The sequence below is a fragment of the Carassius carassius genome, chromosome 32 (genome assembly GCF_963082965.1).
Source record: "Carassius carassius chromosome 32, fCarCar2.1, whole genome shotgun sequence".
Classification (NCBI taxonomy): domain Eukaryota; kingdom Metazoa; phylum Chordata; class Actinopteri; order Cypriniformes; family Cyprinidae; genus Carassius; species Carassius carassius.
The window spans coordinates 1,604,587-1,620,815 of NC_081786.1; the positions used below are offsets into that span (position 1 = coordinate 1,604,587).

Genomic DNA, 16,229 nt, shown 5'->3' on the forward strand with positions numbered 1-16,229 from the left:
AGAACACAATATTTTAAGGGCGAAACTGAAAAACAAAAGGGAAGTTAGTCAATGGGTAATTTTTGCTATTCGTGTTCATTCAAATGTTCAGTGTTTTTTAATGCAGTCTAAAAAATGTCATGGCTCAAAGAAAAAAATTACAGTTTGCATCAATCTTTTTGATTTAAGACAACCACAAATGAAATTATGTTCAACCAACAAACTATTGAGTTAGAGGAACGTAATAATTTGTACCAAAAACACCAATTTTTAAGCTGATTATTCAAAGAAGAAAAGGAAACTTCCAACTAATTTATTTGTGGCCCTGGAAGCAATTCATTTGATTTATTTCAGTAAAAATGTGTTTTTGTAGCATCAATTACATACTATTATAGTTTTTGTGTCTTTGTTGAATTTTAAAATGAAATTAATATGAACATTTTTAAGTTTTAGTAATTTTGTTGTGTTTTGCCATTTTTAGTTGTTTTTGTTTCTCATACATAAAACTGAAACTAAAACTGAAAGGAAATAAAAAAAATTTTTTTTTTTTTTTAGTGCATTTTTAATTTGTTTATTTTAAGGAAGCTTTTTTATGGCATTAAAGGGATCACATGACGTTGCTAAAAATAAAATTATTTTGTGTATTTGGTGTAATGCAATGCATTTATGCAGTTTAAGGTTCAAAAAACATTATTTTCCACATAATAAAAATGATTGTTTCTCCTCTATGCCCCGCCTTTCTGAAACACATTGATTTTTACAAATCTCATCATTCTGAAAAGTGAGGTGTGCTCTGATTGGCCAGCTATCCAGTGCGTTGTGATTGGCCGAATACCTCAAGTGTGTGTGTTGGAAATGTTATGCCCTTCCCATACTTTGGTGCTGTTTGTCCCAGCGTGAACTAGGCATGTGTTGCATCCATTAGGGACATAATTACTGATTATAATTAATTATTCTGTCTTTTTACACATTGTGTTGCGTATCGTGCTGCATAAACATAAAACCATGACTGCAGTTGTGTTTGGTGAAACGACAAACAACAAGTGCTAGTCTACACTGCTCAAAACTCACGTTTCCATCATCCGTGGCAAATTCTTTAAATATGAAAACTTACTTACAGGCTGTGAGTCAGAAGCACCAGACTGTCCTTGCAAAGTTGGAACTGCCCCACTTTATAAAAACAGACAACGGCATTGTAGGCCACTCTTTGAGAAAACAGTCTTCATCCTCCATAAAATGCATTGCACACATCTGAATATTTCAGTTGAACTGTTCTGGAACAGTGGTGAAATACAACTTAACTCTTAAGATCTTCCCACAACGTGACGTAGATGTGGGGGTGTGTTTAAACAAGGCATTATAGCAGGGTGTAATTAAAGAATATGTCTTTGGGTTTGAGACTTTAGTCATTGCAACTTTACAGATCTTCTTTATGCACCAAGTGCTTGTAACACTCCAAAGAGAAAGGAACAATTTAAATTGCATCGTATGACCTCTTTTATGTGTACGTGAGAGTAAATGTCAGCAGCATCATATATGTCTAAAGGATTGAAAGTTTTCAGGTAAAAGAAGAGCATATTGATGTAATTCAGTCTGCTATTTTACTCAAACCATTACTCCTGACCAGACTCTTCCATAATAAGTTAGTTTATATGTAGAGTTACACTTCAACTAAGTGTAATGGTGCAATGAAAAAACACACCAACAAAACTAAAACGCTTTTAAATGTGAAACATTACACTAACAGTAACTCACTCTCTCTCTCTCTCTCTCTCTCTCTCTCTCTCTCTCTCTCTCTCTCTCTCTCTCTCTCTCTCTCTCTCTCTCTCTCTCTCGCACTCTGTCTCTGTCTCTCGCTCCCTCACAAACAGTTCCTTTTTAAACTATACATACATTGTATTAATAATTATATGAAAGCTTATTTTGGCTAAGAACAGAAACAGAAAGAGAGCATCTGGTGCTTTTACTACCATTTATAGCTGTGCTTATCTGATGGTACTTGTGTACGGTTTGTATCAGACATCTGTTTTGATTGCTTATGAGATATTTGGGTCAGATAGCATTGCTTTTTTGATAATATTATTTGTGCACTGCAAAAAAAAGAGGATTGAAGTATTTAAAAAAAAAAAAAATACCTTGAAATAACCGTAAGACAATTTTGGTCTCTCTACTTCAAAATGTAATGCTTAATTCAGTGTAGCCATTTCTTTGTAACAAGGCTATTTGGATAATTCTGGAGCAGTTTGATAAAAAATAATTCTAATGTCAATTAGATTGCACTATGTTTTGCAATATTGTGTGTACTAACCTGACAGAATGATGAATGATGGATGATATTGATGCGCTGAAGCTTCTGTAACCAAGTTATGTCTCACTTCAAGTGCACTTCAAGGGTATGAAGGTATCCTACAGAATGAGCCAAGAAGAACTAGGAATTGGATTTAAGTCAATCAATAAAAGCACCGCTCATGAACTCGCAGATGTGTTTAGGTTAAGCGAGCAAAGACCATCCAGTTAGATCATGTTTCCCATCATGGGGTTGATCAATGTTGTCGGGAATAAGGTGAAGGGTGTGGGTGGAGGTTTCAATGCCAGTAGATGCTGATGATGAAAACATTAGGTTTAACAAGACTATTGAGATGATATGACCAAAGAACACTGGCTTGAAAGCAGAAGATTTATGAATGTTGACTAGGTCCAAGGGGACGTAATAATACCATTGCATAGATCCTGTAAAAACAGCAACATATTATTCAATGCGTTTTACTTCTAGGTTTTCTATAATAATATAATATAATATAATATAATATAATATAATATAATATAATATAATATAATATAATATAATATAATATAATATAATATAATATAATATAATATAATATAATATAAACTTGTTTAAGTAAGCGGAAAAACATTTAAACATTTAAGACATATAGTCTGCTTTTCTTATGCTAGAAAGTAGTTAATTAAAACTTACAACTGAGAGAAACAGTCAGCTCTTCTGCCTTGCTTTAAACCTAGTGAAAAACTATATATGGTGACTGTGATACACAGTAGACTTTAATTATTTTTCATGAGACTGGGCTCATTTAACCCTCTGGAGTCGATTGACGCGTATACGCGTTATGAATCATTTTCTCCTGATAACCCCGAAAAGAACTTAAATTACACTTTCAGTTTTGATCGTACAGATAAGAGCAATACATCAATCGAATCTGTAAAGGGTCTACTTTTGTGGATACAGACATAATAACAACAAAACTTTGTGCACTTATAAAATAAAGATAACAAACAAGGTGTGCTGTCTGCAGCCTTTGTCTGCGCTGATCTTCATTTACAAACACGTCATTAATATGAACTGTAACTCCGTGAATACTCAACGAAGAGACATGAGAGAGATATCTATAGAAAGCCTGACATGTCTACTTTTAAACTAAACAAGTGCTGCCGAAAACAAATATTCTGTGATAAAGTAATCCATATGAAAACAACGCGATGTCTTTTTTTCATGTCTCTCTTCATTATCTTCTTGTCAGGAGAAAGGCACACCAGAAAGACAGGTGATTAGCCCCGAGACCCGACACTTCTAATGTGACAACGCCCCCGCGCTGAACGCTCTCTTCAGATTCTAATGTTTCACTGAAACGCGGCTTGAATACGCTCTCACAACAGAAGACAACGCAGCGAGACTGTTCTTCAAGTTCTTTTATTTTACTGTTTGCTTCGCGATGAGAGGAATAAGACATAATTCACCCCCCAAAAGATGTGATGTGGTTGAGGATTTGAGAAATGGATTTCCTCCGAAAAAAAGAATGAAGCACTTTATTCAGCAGAGATCATAAACATGAGTAGGTCTCTTTTTATTTATTTATATACTTGTACTAGTTTTCACATAACGTGTAAACATTTTACTAGTTAGACTTTTTCCAAAGACTTTTTCCAAACTATAATTCCTGACTAAATGTATAATCAAGTAAAACATTATGAAGTTTCAATAACAGTATACAATACTATACCATTCAAAAGCTTGATGTAAATAATATAAATGTAACAAATAAATGTAACTGTGACAAATGTAACAAACAATGCTGTTCTTTCAATTTATCCCCCCTAAAAAACCTGAAAAATATTCTCAGCTCTTTTCAACATTAATAATAATAATAATGATAATAATAACAATACATGTTTTTTTTTTGTATAAAATAAGATTGTTAAAAGGATTTCTGAAGGATTGTGTGAATGGAGTAATAATGCAAAAAAATTAGTTTGAATGTCAGCTTTGATTGTTCCTAATAAACTGTTTAACTGCAAGTGGATATTAAATTATTTTGTGGGATAATTAAATATATTCTAAATAAACTACAAACATAAAATTATATACATTTATTTTGTCTTCACATTCTTTCTTGTAACTCCTCCCTCTCAGTGACACAGCTGACTGAGAGGCTCATTATGCAGCTCATTATGCAGCTCATTATGCAGGTCTTTGTCTTCTCAGGTGTAAATCACAATGATATTCATGATAGTTGACGCCTACTCGCATATGACTTTTACCAACAAAAAATGTCTTAGAAAATGTAAATCAATATATTGTTTTCTGTAAGTGAATAAACAAGATGATTTTCACATAATTTACAAAGAAAAATTCTAGGCTACAAGCTCCAGTTTCAAAAATCCCTGAAATCAATGTTCTGTATGTGTTTTATTGCCTTATTCAAGTGTTTTAAAAATTTTCGTTTTTCACTAACCACGCATATTTTTTGTCTTTCTCAAAAACACAATCATGTACATACATGCTGCTCACATATTATTATAGCCCAGTTTGTGCTGATTACAATCAGATTAGACTTTAGCGACTTAGATGTGTATAAGAAAGCACATCTGCGTTTAGCTTCAAATTACATCGAAAACTCTTATTTCATGAATTTTACCCATTTCCTTCCACTTGTTACCAGTATTTTTGTGCCACTACTATGCCCATGCAACATGGAGTTATGTAACTGTGATATCACCTGTAAATATATCTATTCACACACATGCACACTCGTATCGTGTAACAATGTTAATTATTACATATACCCCAAACCTTTGAACAGTTGAGTAGTTTTTGGTCTTAAACAGTGTTATTGAAAAAGCAAGGCAAGTTTGCTATCAAAGTTGGACACAGCCTTGTGTAAGGTATAACACTCAAAATATATTTAATGTTACACTTCAGATATTTACAACATTTTGAGCAAAATATTAGGGTAGGAACGGGTGTGAAAATGAAAGTGCGAACTGGTGCTTACATTAGATGAAACCAACAGGAAATTCTGATGAAACACTGTTCTCATTTCTCAAAATCCAAGGCTTTTCGTAAGTGTTCATGCTCTTAATGCATGGTCAGTCTTTGTGTTTAAATGTCCTTTATTTAAAAAAAAAAATATCGTATCATTTCTTTCAGTGAGTTTTAATAAAGTAATAGTTTCTTTGAACATTTTACAATCTGGATGTTTTGGACAAATACAGAGCTCTGGCATGAAATTCAGTCTGATAGGTCTGACATCATCACACGGCACAGCTGATTGGTTCTCTTCTGTATTGTTAGCCAATGAGCTCACTGATCAACATTCAAATAGATGACTAGTGCTTGCTGTAGCAGTGAAGCTTGCTTCAGAAACCCTCCACCTTCCCCAACTCCACCTGTATAGTTCTGCTACAAGGTGATCATGCATTCCATATGGGGGTCATTTCATATATGTTATATTCATTTGTTATGCAATATTTCTTACATGCTCACAGCAGCATGTTGTGGATGCCAAATACCACAAAACCAAATACACTAGTATTGTACATTACCACGCCAATCCTTCTGAGAGTTGCCATGACAGAAATGAGCTTAGTCCGACAGTTTGTGTTTGAATGGACAGCTTGTAAAGTTTTAAGGCTTCATTTCATTTCTTAGTTTAAGTTTATAAACATCAGCATGATCTGATCACAAGTTATCAGTGCTGAATTCAGTCCTAAAGGTTGCTTCTGTGATTGGAACGGTTGCAATTCCAAGAATTTGGTTGCTTTGTCTTAGATTTTCCATCTCTTTTTGACACTCTTTCTTCCATGTTCTCCTGAGGATGTGTAACACATTTAAAGCACTGGCTTGACCCGTTCTGCTCATAAAGCAGTACAGAAGTGGATCAGCCAGGCAGTTGAACATCGAGAGTAAGGCGCAGACCTTATATCCAATGAAGAGCCAGTTGGGATATGGACAAACCTCCAGCAAAACCCTCATAACCATCATGATGTGCAAAGGTCCAAAACACAAATAAAGGGTCAACAAAATGCATCCAAGAAGCCGGAAGACATGCTGGCGCTCCATTGACCGAAGCGTTTGGTTTCTCTTCACATCTGAACATATCCGGCAATAACAGAAACCCACAACCAATGCGGGAATGAGGAAGCCTACAACAAAACGAGCAATATTGAACATTTTTTGCTTTTCAGGCAAAGGAAATAAATCCAAGCAGATTAAGTCCTCCTCGTCATAGATAATGTCTGGATGCACGGTCACTGCATTGAATACAAGAGTAAAAATCCATGCAGCAATGCTCATGCTGACCGCAGTCTTGCGCTTTCTAAAAGTGCAAAATTTGAGCGGGTAGACGATGGCTAAATAGCGATTCACCGCAATGCAGCTCAGAAGCATTGCGCTGGTGTAGAAGTTTGTAAAGAGCAGGAAAACACATACAAAACACATCATCTTGCCGTGACGCCACTCATCGTACAGACAGAATTGAACCCACACTGGTAAGCACGTAATAAACAAGAGGTCCGACAGAGCCAGGTTAAACAGATAGACACCAAGCTCATTCTTCTGACGGATGAGCCGATACGACACAAACAAGAAGAAGACATTGGACGGCATGCCGATCAGGATCACAGCCAGTTGCAGGCCTATGAATAACATCTTTTCAGGATTTGCAGACGGGTAGCAGTAATCTGTTTCGTTTGAGTTGTTCATCGAGTCCACCATTATGTTCATCTCAAGGCAGCTAGTTTAGAAATAAACATGAGTTACAATGTGATAGTTTTACTTCACAGTAGAATAGCAAATATGAACCAAATTATTCATGCAAAACTGTAGTTTCGCAGCTCAAGATACATTTCTGATTATTATCAATGTTGAAAAGAGATGAGCAGTTGAATATGTTTGTGGAAAGTGTAACGCGTTTGATATTTAATAAATGGAAAGTTCAAAAGAACATGTTTTGTAGCATTACAAATGTCATTTTGAACGGTTTAAATCATCTTTGCTGAATGCAAAAAAGCAGTTTCTTTCAAAGAAATATCATAGTGATCCCAAACCTTTGATGTAGATCAAACAGTAGGGATTGACATTTGATTCCCAAAGAATACATGAACTGAAACACCTTTAATAAAATGTAAGTTGCTTTTGGATAAAAGCATAAAATGTAAGTAATTTTAAGCCACTATCATATTGATTTAAAAGACTTGTACACTTGTAATATAGATTTAAAATATAGAGACAATTTTGTGATATTTTGTTGACGTTTAAGCTTGGTTGCTTTTTCTGTACGGAAGAGTTGGGTCAATATTCTGCCTAAGATCTGCTTATACAAAATAAATAATGTTACATGAGTTTATTGACATGAGGGCAAGTGAGATGAGGATTTATTTACTGACCAAAAACATATATCACAAAACAGCCAAAATATTACTAGAATAACGCTGTAGCTTCACTAGAATGATGCAATAAATCAACCAAACAAACTTTGTATGTACCATGTAAAACCCATGCGCTGAATATTTATCTGAAGAGAATCAAAACTAAACTCACCATAAGTGCAGCGATTTAGAAACCAGTTTTTGGGACAAAAATGTGAATTATGATAAGATTTACAAATATATACATGAAAGAACTGCACGTTACAATGATCTCCTACCAATGGGAGGAAGTAAGAGCAAACATCACTTCCTAGTTCGCTTCTGTTTAACCACAGTGTGCAGAAAACACCGAACGCTGACGATTATTTATGTTTCTTCTGCTTAAAAAAAGTCACTCATGTTGTTCTTGGATTGGCGTCTTTAAATTTTCGATAATGAGGTTGAGTTATCTGTCATGACTATGTCAGAAGTTCCCATTGTTTGTGTTCTTTGTGTTAGACGAAAGAAAGCAACGTGAGTAAGTGAGTGAAGAATGCCTGAGCTTTCCTTTTAGGTGAGCGGTTTCCTCTTCACATCAAGTGTTTTAATAGCAGTGGTTTGTTTTGCATTTCTGCCAGATGAACAGACAAAGTCAAACATCTCTCAGAAACCACAGACAATATTTCGATAGCAGCTTTGCATGTTTGTTGCGGCACATAGAATATGTTTCACAACTCTCTTTTCTTTTCTGGAAACGAATACACATGCCGAACAGGACTCACCTGCTCATTTGTATATGACTATTTTCCACATCTTAAAATAACAGTAAAGTCATCAAAACAATTCCACACATACTAACAATTTATATTTGTATACAAACTTTTTAAACAGACGCCTTTAGGTTTTTAACCCTTTAAAAAAGCTGCTGTATAATATTTGATAAGGCCTGTAAATTATACAAATTTTGCTGAAAATCCAACTACTCCATTCCTTCTGTCGTCTGATTGATTAATCAAGTAAATGTCATTTTTAGTGTAATTATGTTATATGAGCCATAAACGCCTGATGTATCAAATGTGAAATATATATTAAAAAGAAAACAAAAAATCAGACTATAATTTCAAGTCAGATTTTACACGCTAAGGATAATGACAAACATATTCAGTCTGTTGATGACAAATGAGTGGAGACCTGAAGCAGTATAATTCAGAATGTCAGGCTTTCACCACAGATGAATAAATCTTACCGAATTGCTTCTCACAGACCTTAAAAAGCCTTTTCATTTCAGTTTTGGCACTGTCACTTATGAGACAATAAAGGATGGGGTCTAAAACGCTGTTTATTGTAGTCGTAGCCACAAACACCATGTAATAGTCTCTGAGATTGTGTGCGACGCTGCAGTTTCCGGGCTCCAGCAGTCCTCTGATGAACATCACTACCTGGAAGGGCGTAAAAGCCAAAAGGTAGGTGAAAAGAAGAGAGAAGAGAAGGCGGCAAATCTTCCTCCGTTCGCTGACCACGGTAGAGGTGCTTTCTTCAGCGCCCTGATGATCTCCTCGAAGCAGAAATCAGAAATCCCAGGGCCGCGCGTGTGATGGCCATGTTGGCGGCGGCGGCGCTCATTATCATTGGCTCCTCGCACATACGACCGGCAGAAAAGTTCCTGATCGCCTTCGTGTAGGTTAGAAGACCTACATGAAGCACGATCTCCACTAGCCATACGATGACGCTCACCAATACTGCAGTTCTGACCTCTCGCACACGTGCGAAATACAGCAGAAACACGATGGCTAAATATCGGTCCGCAGAGATGCAGCACAGAAAGCCTGAACCCACATAGAAGCTGTTGAACATGACCACTGCTATAACGCTGCACAGACTCTCGTTCAGCTCATATCCGAGTGCCATCACGATCCAAACGGGAAGAGTGAGGATATACAGCAGATCTCCGACTGACAAATTAATCAGATAAACTGCCAAATTATTGCCCTTCTTCATCAGAACCCAGGCCACGTACAGGGACAGACAGTTTGCTGGAAATCCAATGATGAAGAACAGCGAGTAAGCCGTCGGGTACATATATCGCTCCACTGTGTTTCCATGTACACAGATTCCAGATTCCAGAGTCCCGTTTACAGAAGTGTTCTGGTCCATGGTAGATGCTGAAGAATAATTTTTTTAAAGGAGGTGAATGCTGCTCTCAGGTCGGCTATTTCCGGTGAATTAGTACTATACTGTGAGTAGGCGTTGCCTTCACGGAAAAACAAGCCATGCAAATCATGTTTTATAAAGAACTACAGTAGGACCGTATGCATGTATCCATGCATGACCGTTGATTTCCAGGATAATATTTATATATTTATTCATTTAATAAATATGATCACCTTGCATACATTTGGTGCATGCATAAGTTACCATTCATGTATATATTTTTTGAATGTATTTAATAGGACTATCTATCTATCTATCTATCTATCTATCTATCTATCTATCTATCTATCTATCTATCTATCTATCTATCTATCTATCTATCTATCTATCTATCTATCTATCTATCTATCTATCTATCTATCTATCTATCTATCTGTCAAGTTTTCTTTTTAATGCCTAATCAAATCAATTTATTTGGGACCACTTCCTATTTATTTATTTACTTACTATTACTATTACTTACTATTTATTTACTTATTGATTTATTAGGATTACTTATACATTTTGAATCACTTCCGGTTTTTTATTTACTAACTTATTTACTTACTTATTACTTATAAAATAGTGGGTATTAAACTCAATATTTAATAAATGTTCATCTCTAATCTAAACTCTTAAAGGGTTAAATTAGGCCATATATTGGGTTGAATGAACAGCGCTCTCTTCCACCCTCAGTACCCATGACTGAAGTGCCCTTGAGCAAGGCACTGAACCCCCAGTTGCTCCCTGGATGCTGGAACAATACTCTCGGGTGTGTGTTCACAGTGTGTGTGTGTGTGTGTTCCCGGCACAGTCGCTGCTGTGTGTGTGTGTGTGTGTGTGTGTGTGTGTGTGTGTGCAGAGCACCAATTCCGAGTATGGGTTACCATACTCTGCAAATGTCACGACTTTCACTTTTTCACTTTCACACCTAGGATGACTTATTTTCATTTTCAAACTAACCTTTTAAGTTTTGTCATAAACGGAAAAGATATATTTTCTTATTTTGGTTGCAAAGATTAAAAATAACCCTGAGTTGTGTTTGTCATGAATACAGTATGTAATTTGTTCATTCCATAATTCTTTTTTTCTTTATACCATTTAAGTATGGAGCCAAAAGAGTCTCAATAAAGATAATTTATCCACGTGGGGTGCATTCTTGTGATTGGCTAAAACAAGGGAGATATCTGATTGGTTGCAGATCATTCCCTGTTTAAAAAAAGGCATTTGTGTGTCGAGCCAAGTCAGGGGAGTCTCAAAATTCACACACAAATGCAGTGAAGTTCACAGAGCGCAAGCAGTTTGTAAATCAAGATATATGTGTGTGTGTGCATCAGAAATACATTTGTGAATCTTGTCCTGTGCATTTGTGAATCTTGAGCGCATTTGTAAATGTTGTTTGCATTTCTGAATTGTGTGTGTATTTCTGAATTTTGTATGCATTTGGGAATCTTCTGTGCTTTTTAAATTTTGTGTGTGCATTTGTGAATTTTGTGCACATTTGTGTATCCTGTGTGTGTATTTATGAATTATTTGTGTGCATGTATGAATCCTATGTGTGCATATGTGAATGTAGTGTGTGCATTTATCTTTATTGAGACTCTTTTGGCTCCATATTTAAGACCATCTGTATTCCATATAAATACTTCACATCCCACAACACATTGCATTACATAAGCACTTGGGTTCTAATTTTTTAAATTTAGATTTATTCGATTAACCAATTTAAAAACTGCTGATCAGATTTCAATCACACTTTCCAGCAGTATTTTATCTAGACGGTTGTTTATTCATTTCTCTAACTTGTGCTTGTGTCTCACCAGGTCATGGCATAAAACATTTCTGCACAAATTCCTTTTAGACTGATGAACTGCAGATGCAGATGTGTTATCATACCGTACGTATGGAAAGTTTACACATCTGGATTAACAGCAGATAACTGAAGCAGTTTACATGTGATGTGCTACATGAAATGAGAGTGGTTTATGTGAAGAATTGCTTTGAAAATCGCCTGAGAATGTGCATACTGTGTTTCTGAGTATGAAGTTAAACTGTGCCAGTTCTTGCACATCATGCATCATAACATAGTGTCTGGTAAAAGCTGAGCCCTGTGAGTCGTGACATGTTTTCTGTATTGCTCTTTGCTGAAATCACTTGTATCAGAGATCAGGATCAGACTACTGTCATTTAAACCCTGCATGATATGTAACCAGTTCCTAATATAGTCATGGTGGATTCATGGGATTGATGGGAGATGATGGCACAGTTATGTGTGGTTTAGTAGAGGAGAATTTGCATATCCGTAGTTGAGTATTTGCATGTTTACAAGTTAGCAGCAAGATATAATAATAAACATAGAAACACAACATTATGACGTGAAAAATTCAATTTCAGTGCCTGCTTTTTGAAATACAGTAGGTTAACACAGTTTATTTGACAAAGTTTCATTCTAATAACCCAATACGGATGCAGCACCTGTGTTATTTCTAATGTAATGTAAAGGAAGCATCTGCGGTATCTGTTTTTGTAATGATGAATTAATGACTGACGTTCGCCAGCACGGCCGGTTGAATGTAAATATTATGTTTAAAGTGTTTCTAACCCCATATTTGGTCTAGAAATCAAGCAACAGCTTTATGATAGTTTAAGCAATGTTTACTAACACAAGCAGAAATGTGTGCTAGCTCTGACGATGGTAAACATCCTGCTCAGCTGTTTTTCTGAATGTTATGGAGACGTTGCTGTTTCGATATTAAGTGTGTACTAAGATGGATGCTCACCCTTTGAGACCTCTTTGTTCAAAGTTGCATCATAGTATTTGATTTGAAGAAGTGTGTCTGTGCTAAGTGCTCTGTATCTGAATCAGCTTCCTCTAATCTGGCACTTCCTGTTTATATCGAAGGCTCAACCCATAAAGAGAAAAGGTCATTGCTGTAAATACTTTGAAGCGTAACCATAAATATTTAAATACGTCAACATTTGTGAATCTGAACTAGCTTTAATTAACAGTGAACTATCGACATCTGAGCTCTCTTCGAAATAGTAAAGAGTCATGTTAGCATCTTCGACTGCTGCAACATGTCTCACTTTTTTTTTCGTTCACCATAAGTTATGCGGTTTTGTCAAGTTCAAAGAGGTGCATGCTGCGTGAAAGAAACCTGAGTCGGACGTTGTCTAGAAAAATCATGCAATTTTGTCAAATCTAGCTATGCTATAATTTTATTGTTTGTTTTATTTTCCCTACATATGCTAGGTAGAGTTAATCAGACAAAAAAAAAAAATCGAAATTAACCATATATATATATTTATTTAAAAAGTACATCGTTTTTTCTGTAATATGTGATGTGCTGCAAAACGAGTAGCACACAATCTACATGAAAAGAACCTTCAAAGGGATGATGTATGATTTGTTTTGAGAAAACAAGTTAAAGTTTTTGCTTTTTTTTATATTTGTTATTAAAAAATAGAACAACGATGCAAATAAACAGTAGAACTAATAGAAAGAAACAAATTCTATGATGCATTATTTTTTTTTCATCTTGCATCTAAACCGAAGCATTCAAGTAAGAAAAACAAATAGGCGAACTCATATGTGAAAATCACTTTATTGTAGGCTAATTCATGTATTAAATCAAACAAATCGGGTGAAAGTGTATTTTTATTTCTGAAATTAATTTTATCTCAGAAATTTTATGAAAATGTGTTTGATTAAAACCTTCAATACTAGAAATACTACTAGAAAATTGGTCAAATTCGTACTCTAGTCTTTCTCATATATCACAACAGGCTTGATTTGATTAGCGGTTGTTGTAGAGGTCAGCCCCGTCCGCTGAAGCGCAGTCATATCTGAGGAGTGTTTTCTTCTGTTATAGATGCTGCTGACTTTCCTCTTGAAATAGTTTCCTGAGCAAACGTACAGCAGCGGATTCAGGCAGCTGTTTGAGAACGCAAGGTACACAGAAAACTGGTTTCCAATGTTTAGAAAGTGAGACCACTCGTTCTCATCCAAAACCTTTAGATCACAGAGCAAGTCTAGCAAAGTCATAAAGTGAAACGGACCCCAGCAGATGAGGAAGAGCAGGGTGACGGCGCACACCAGAGCCGTAGCCTTCTTGTCGTTTCTGTCCTCCCAATAAACGACGTGTCTCCGTCGCTTCAAAGCCAGGATGATATTGATGCAGCAGAACGTGATGACCAGGAACGGCAGAGCGAAGCCCACCAGGATCAGCTGCAGAAGATGAGCGAGTCTCCACGTCGTGTTGGGATAATCCAGGTGGCATTCGGCAGCTCGGTGACCTGGAATATCTTTCAGTTTTCTCATGACAGCCGTCGGAGCTCCCATTCCCACACCGAACAGCCAAAGAACGACACAAATGAACTTAGCGTAGCATTTCCGACGAAGCCACATGGCCTTCATGATCAAAACGAGCGCGAGGTAGCGGTCCACGTTCACCATCACCAGCATGTAGATGCTCGTGTACATGTTGACGTTGATAGAGAGGTTGACCACCTTGCACATGATCTCTCCGTAGGACCACATAAAATAGTTCAGGATGTTCATGGCCCAAAACGGCAGACAGATGAGTAGGATTAGGTCGGCCAGTGCTAGATTGCCGAGATAGATCTCAGGCACGGACCAGCGGCTTCCCTGGAGCAGGAACACTAGCAACACGACAGAATTTCCCAGAATTCCCGTCAAGCACACGGTGAAGATGTAGGGTGGGATGATGGAGTAGACCAGGTCCCACTCTGTCGAGTTGAAAAAATCCAGGTATGCTGGAGTGACGGATGCATTTGGAGGCTGAAGCGTCGCCAATGACACAAGCTCTGACGGCATCCTAGAAGACAAAAGAGCTGCTGGAGATCAGCTAGAACTTAATGCAGTCTTCTCAGTTGGTTTACTTAATGCTTAATATTATAACGCATTACAAGTTACGTAACCAGATTACTTTTTTCAAAGTCACACAGTAAAAAAAAATGTTTTTCACCATTTATTGATTAAAGGCTCTACTTATCCCCATGTTTGAGAGAAATGGGGAGTGAGATGTTACTTTAGTTTTAGAATAAATGTAAACATGCATCAATTCATCTCTCTCACACACAAACAAATAGATTTAGTTTTCCTCAAAATTAATAAAATAATTAAAGCAACTCAGAATATGACTCAAAGCTGCAGTGATTAAAGATGTTAAATAATGCAAATATCCTTTATGTATTTAATCCCATTTTATTAACCAATTTGCTGCTGAGCTTCAATGGCCTAATTCTACCGTACTAATAAGCAAAAATTACACAAGATAAACGAATATTTGTTCTTTTTTTTATTGCTGAAGAGTGTTGAACTTTCTTCTTCTGCTTTCTACTGTACAAACATGAATTTGAGGCTTTTTTGTGCGAAAGGGCTTTTACATATGCAAAAATATAACTTTTTATATTAAAAGCAAACAAGCAAGCCTTGTCCAGATTTAAAAAGTAATGCAAATGTAACATTACTTTAAAAGTATCTAAGTAACGTAACTAATTAATTTTTTAGGAAGTAATACAAAATTGTAATGCATTACTTTTAAAAGGAACTTTCCCCAACACTGAATTTGGGAACTACTGTTTTAAAACTTTATTAGTTAAAACCAGGGTCATTATAGGCAAGGGAAGTTTTTTTATATAGCACGTTTCATACTCAATGGTAATTCAAAGTATTATTTTGTTTCAGCTAGATTCCCTGTTGAATGTGGTTTAACTTTTACTGAAATAATCGAAAACAAATAAAAATTAATAAAAAATATAGGAATTAGAAAATATAAATATAAAATATATTATAAAAAAATACAAGAAACATAACAAAATGGAACATTTTAATTAGATTATAAAAACAAACAACAACAAAGAAGTAAAAAAAATAAATAAAATAGAAATAAACAAACTTCATGAACTGACATCAGAAATTTGGTGTCCAATCTATTCCAGAGTGACTCCAAAAAAGTATTTAAACTCAAATTTACAAAGTGTGAATGTGATTGCATTAGATGTAAAATATCAAAATGGAAATCTATTTAAATTATAATAATTTAAATTTGGGAAAGCTGTTATAGAACTTCAGTTTCTGATGTATATTTGTTTACATTTTGGTTCTAATGTTAACATACTTAAAAAAAAGGACTCTTAAGTTTTAATGTGTCATTTATTGCAGGGATTTATTTATTTATTTTTTTGTCATCCAATCCACTTTGATCTAAAATACTTGAGGTAAAAAAAATATATTTCAATTATTAAACAACATTTGCATGTCCATGATTGCCTGATGTTGGTTAGTCCTCTCATGACTTACAGGTAAACAAATAAAATATGTATTTTATATAAATATATATATATATCAATTTGGTGAACTATAACTTGAATTTATTGTTAAAAATATTGCA

At 35.5% G+C, this 16,229-nt stretch overlaps 2 protein-coding genes across 2 annotated transcripts; both read right to left on the reverse strand.

Moving 5' to 3' along the window:
* Positions 1–5,795: 5,795 nt before the first annotated feature.
* LOC132113135 (psychosine receptor-like) lies at positions 5,796–7,987 on the reverse strand. The gene is made up of 2 exons (XM_059520961.1): positions 7,817–7,987; positions 5,796–7,010 (listed from the first exon to the last, which is right to left on the reverse strand). Exon 2 carries the CDS (start codon positions 6,998–7,000, stop codon positions 5,957–5,959), a length of 1,044 nt encoding a protein of 347 aa, XP_059376944.1. The 5' UTR covers positions 7,001–7,010; positions 7,817–7,987; the 3' UTR covers positions 5,796–5,956.
* A 5,466-nt stretch (positions 7,988–13,453) lies between these two features.
* Positions 13,454–14,694, reverse strand: bdkrb1 (bradykinin receptor B1). Its single transcript, XM_059520962.1, has one exon. The coding sequence runs from the start codon at positions 14,648–14,650 to the stop codon at positions 13,574–13,576; it is 1,077 nt and encodes a 358-aa protein (XP_059376945.1). The 5' UTR covers positions 14,651–14,694; the 3' UTR covers positions 13,454–13,573.
* Between the last annotated feature and the right edge of the window lie 1,535 nt (positions 14,695–16,229).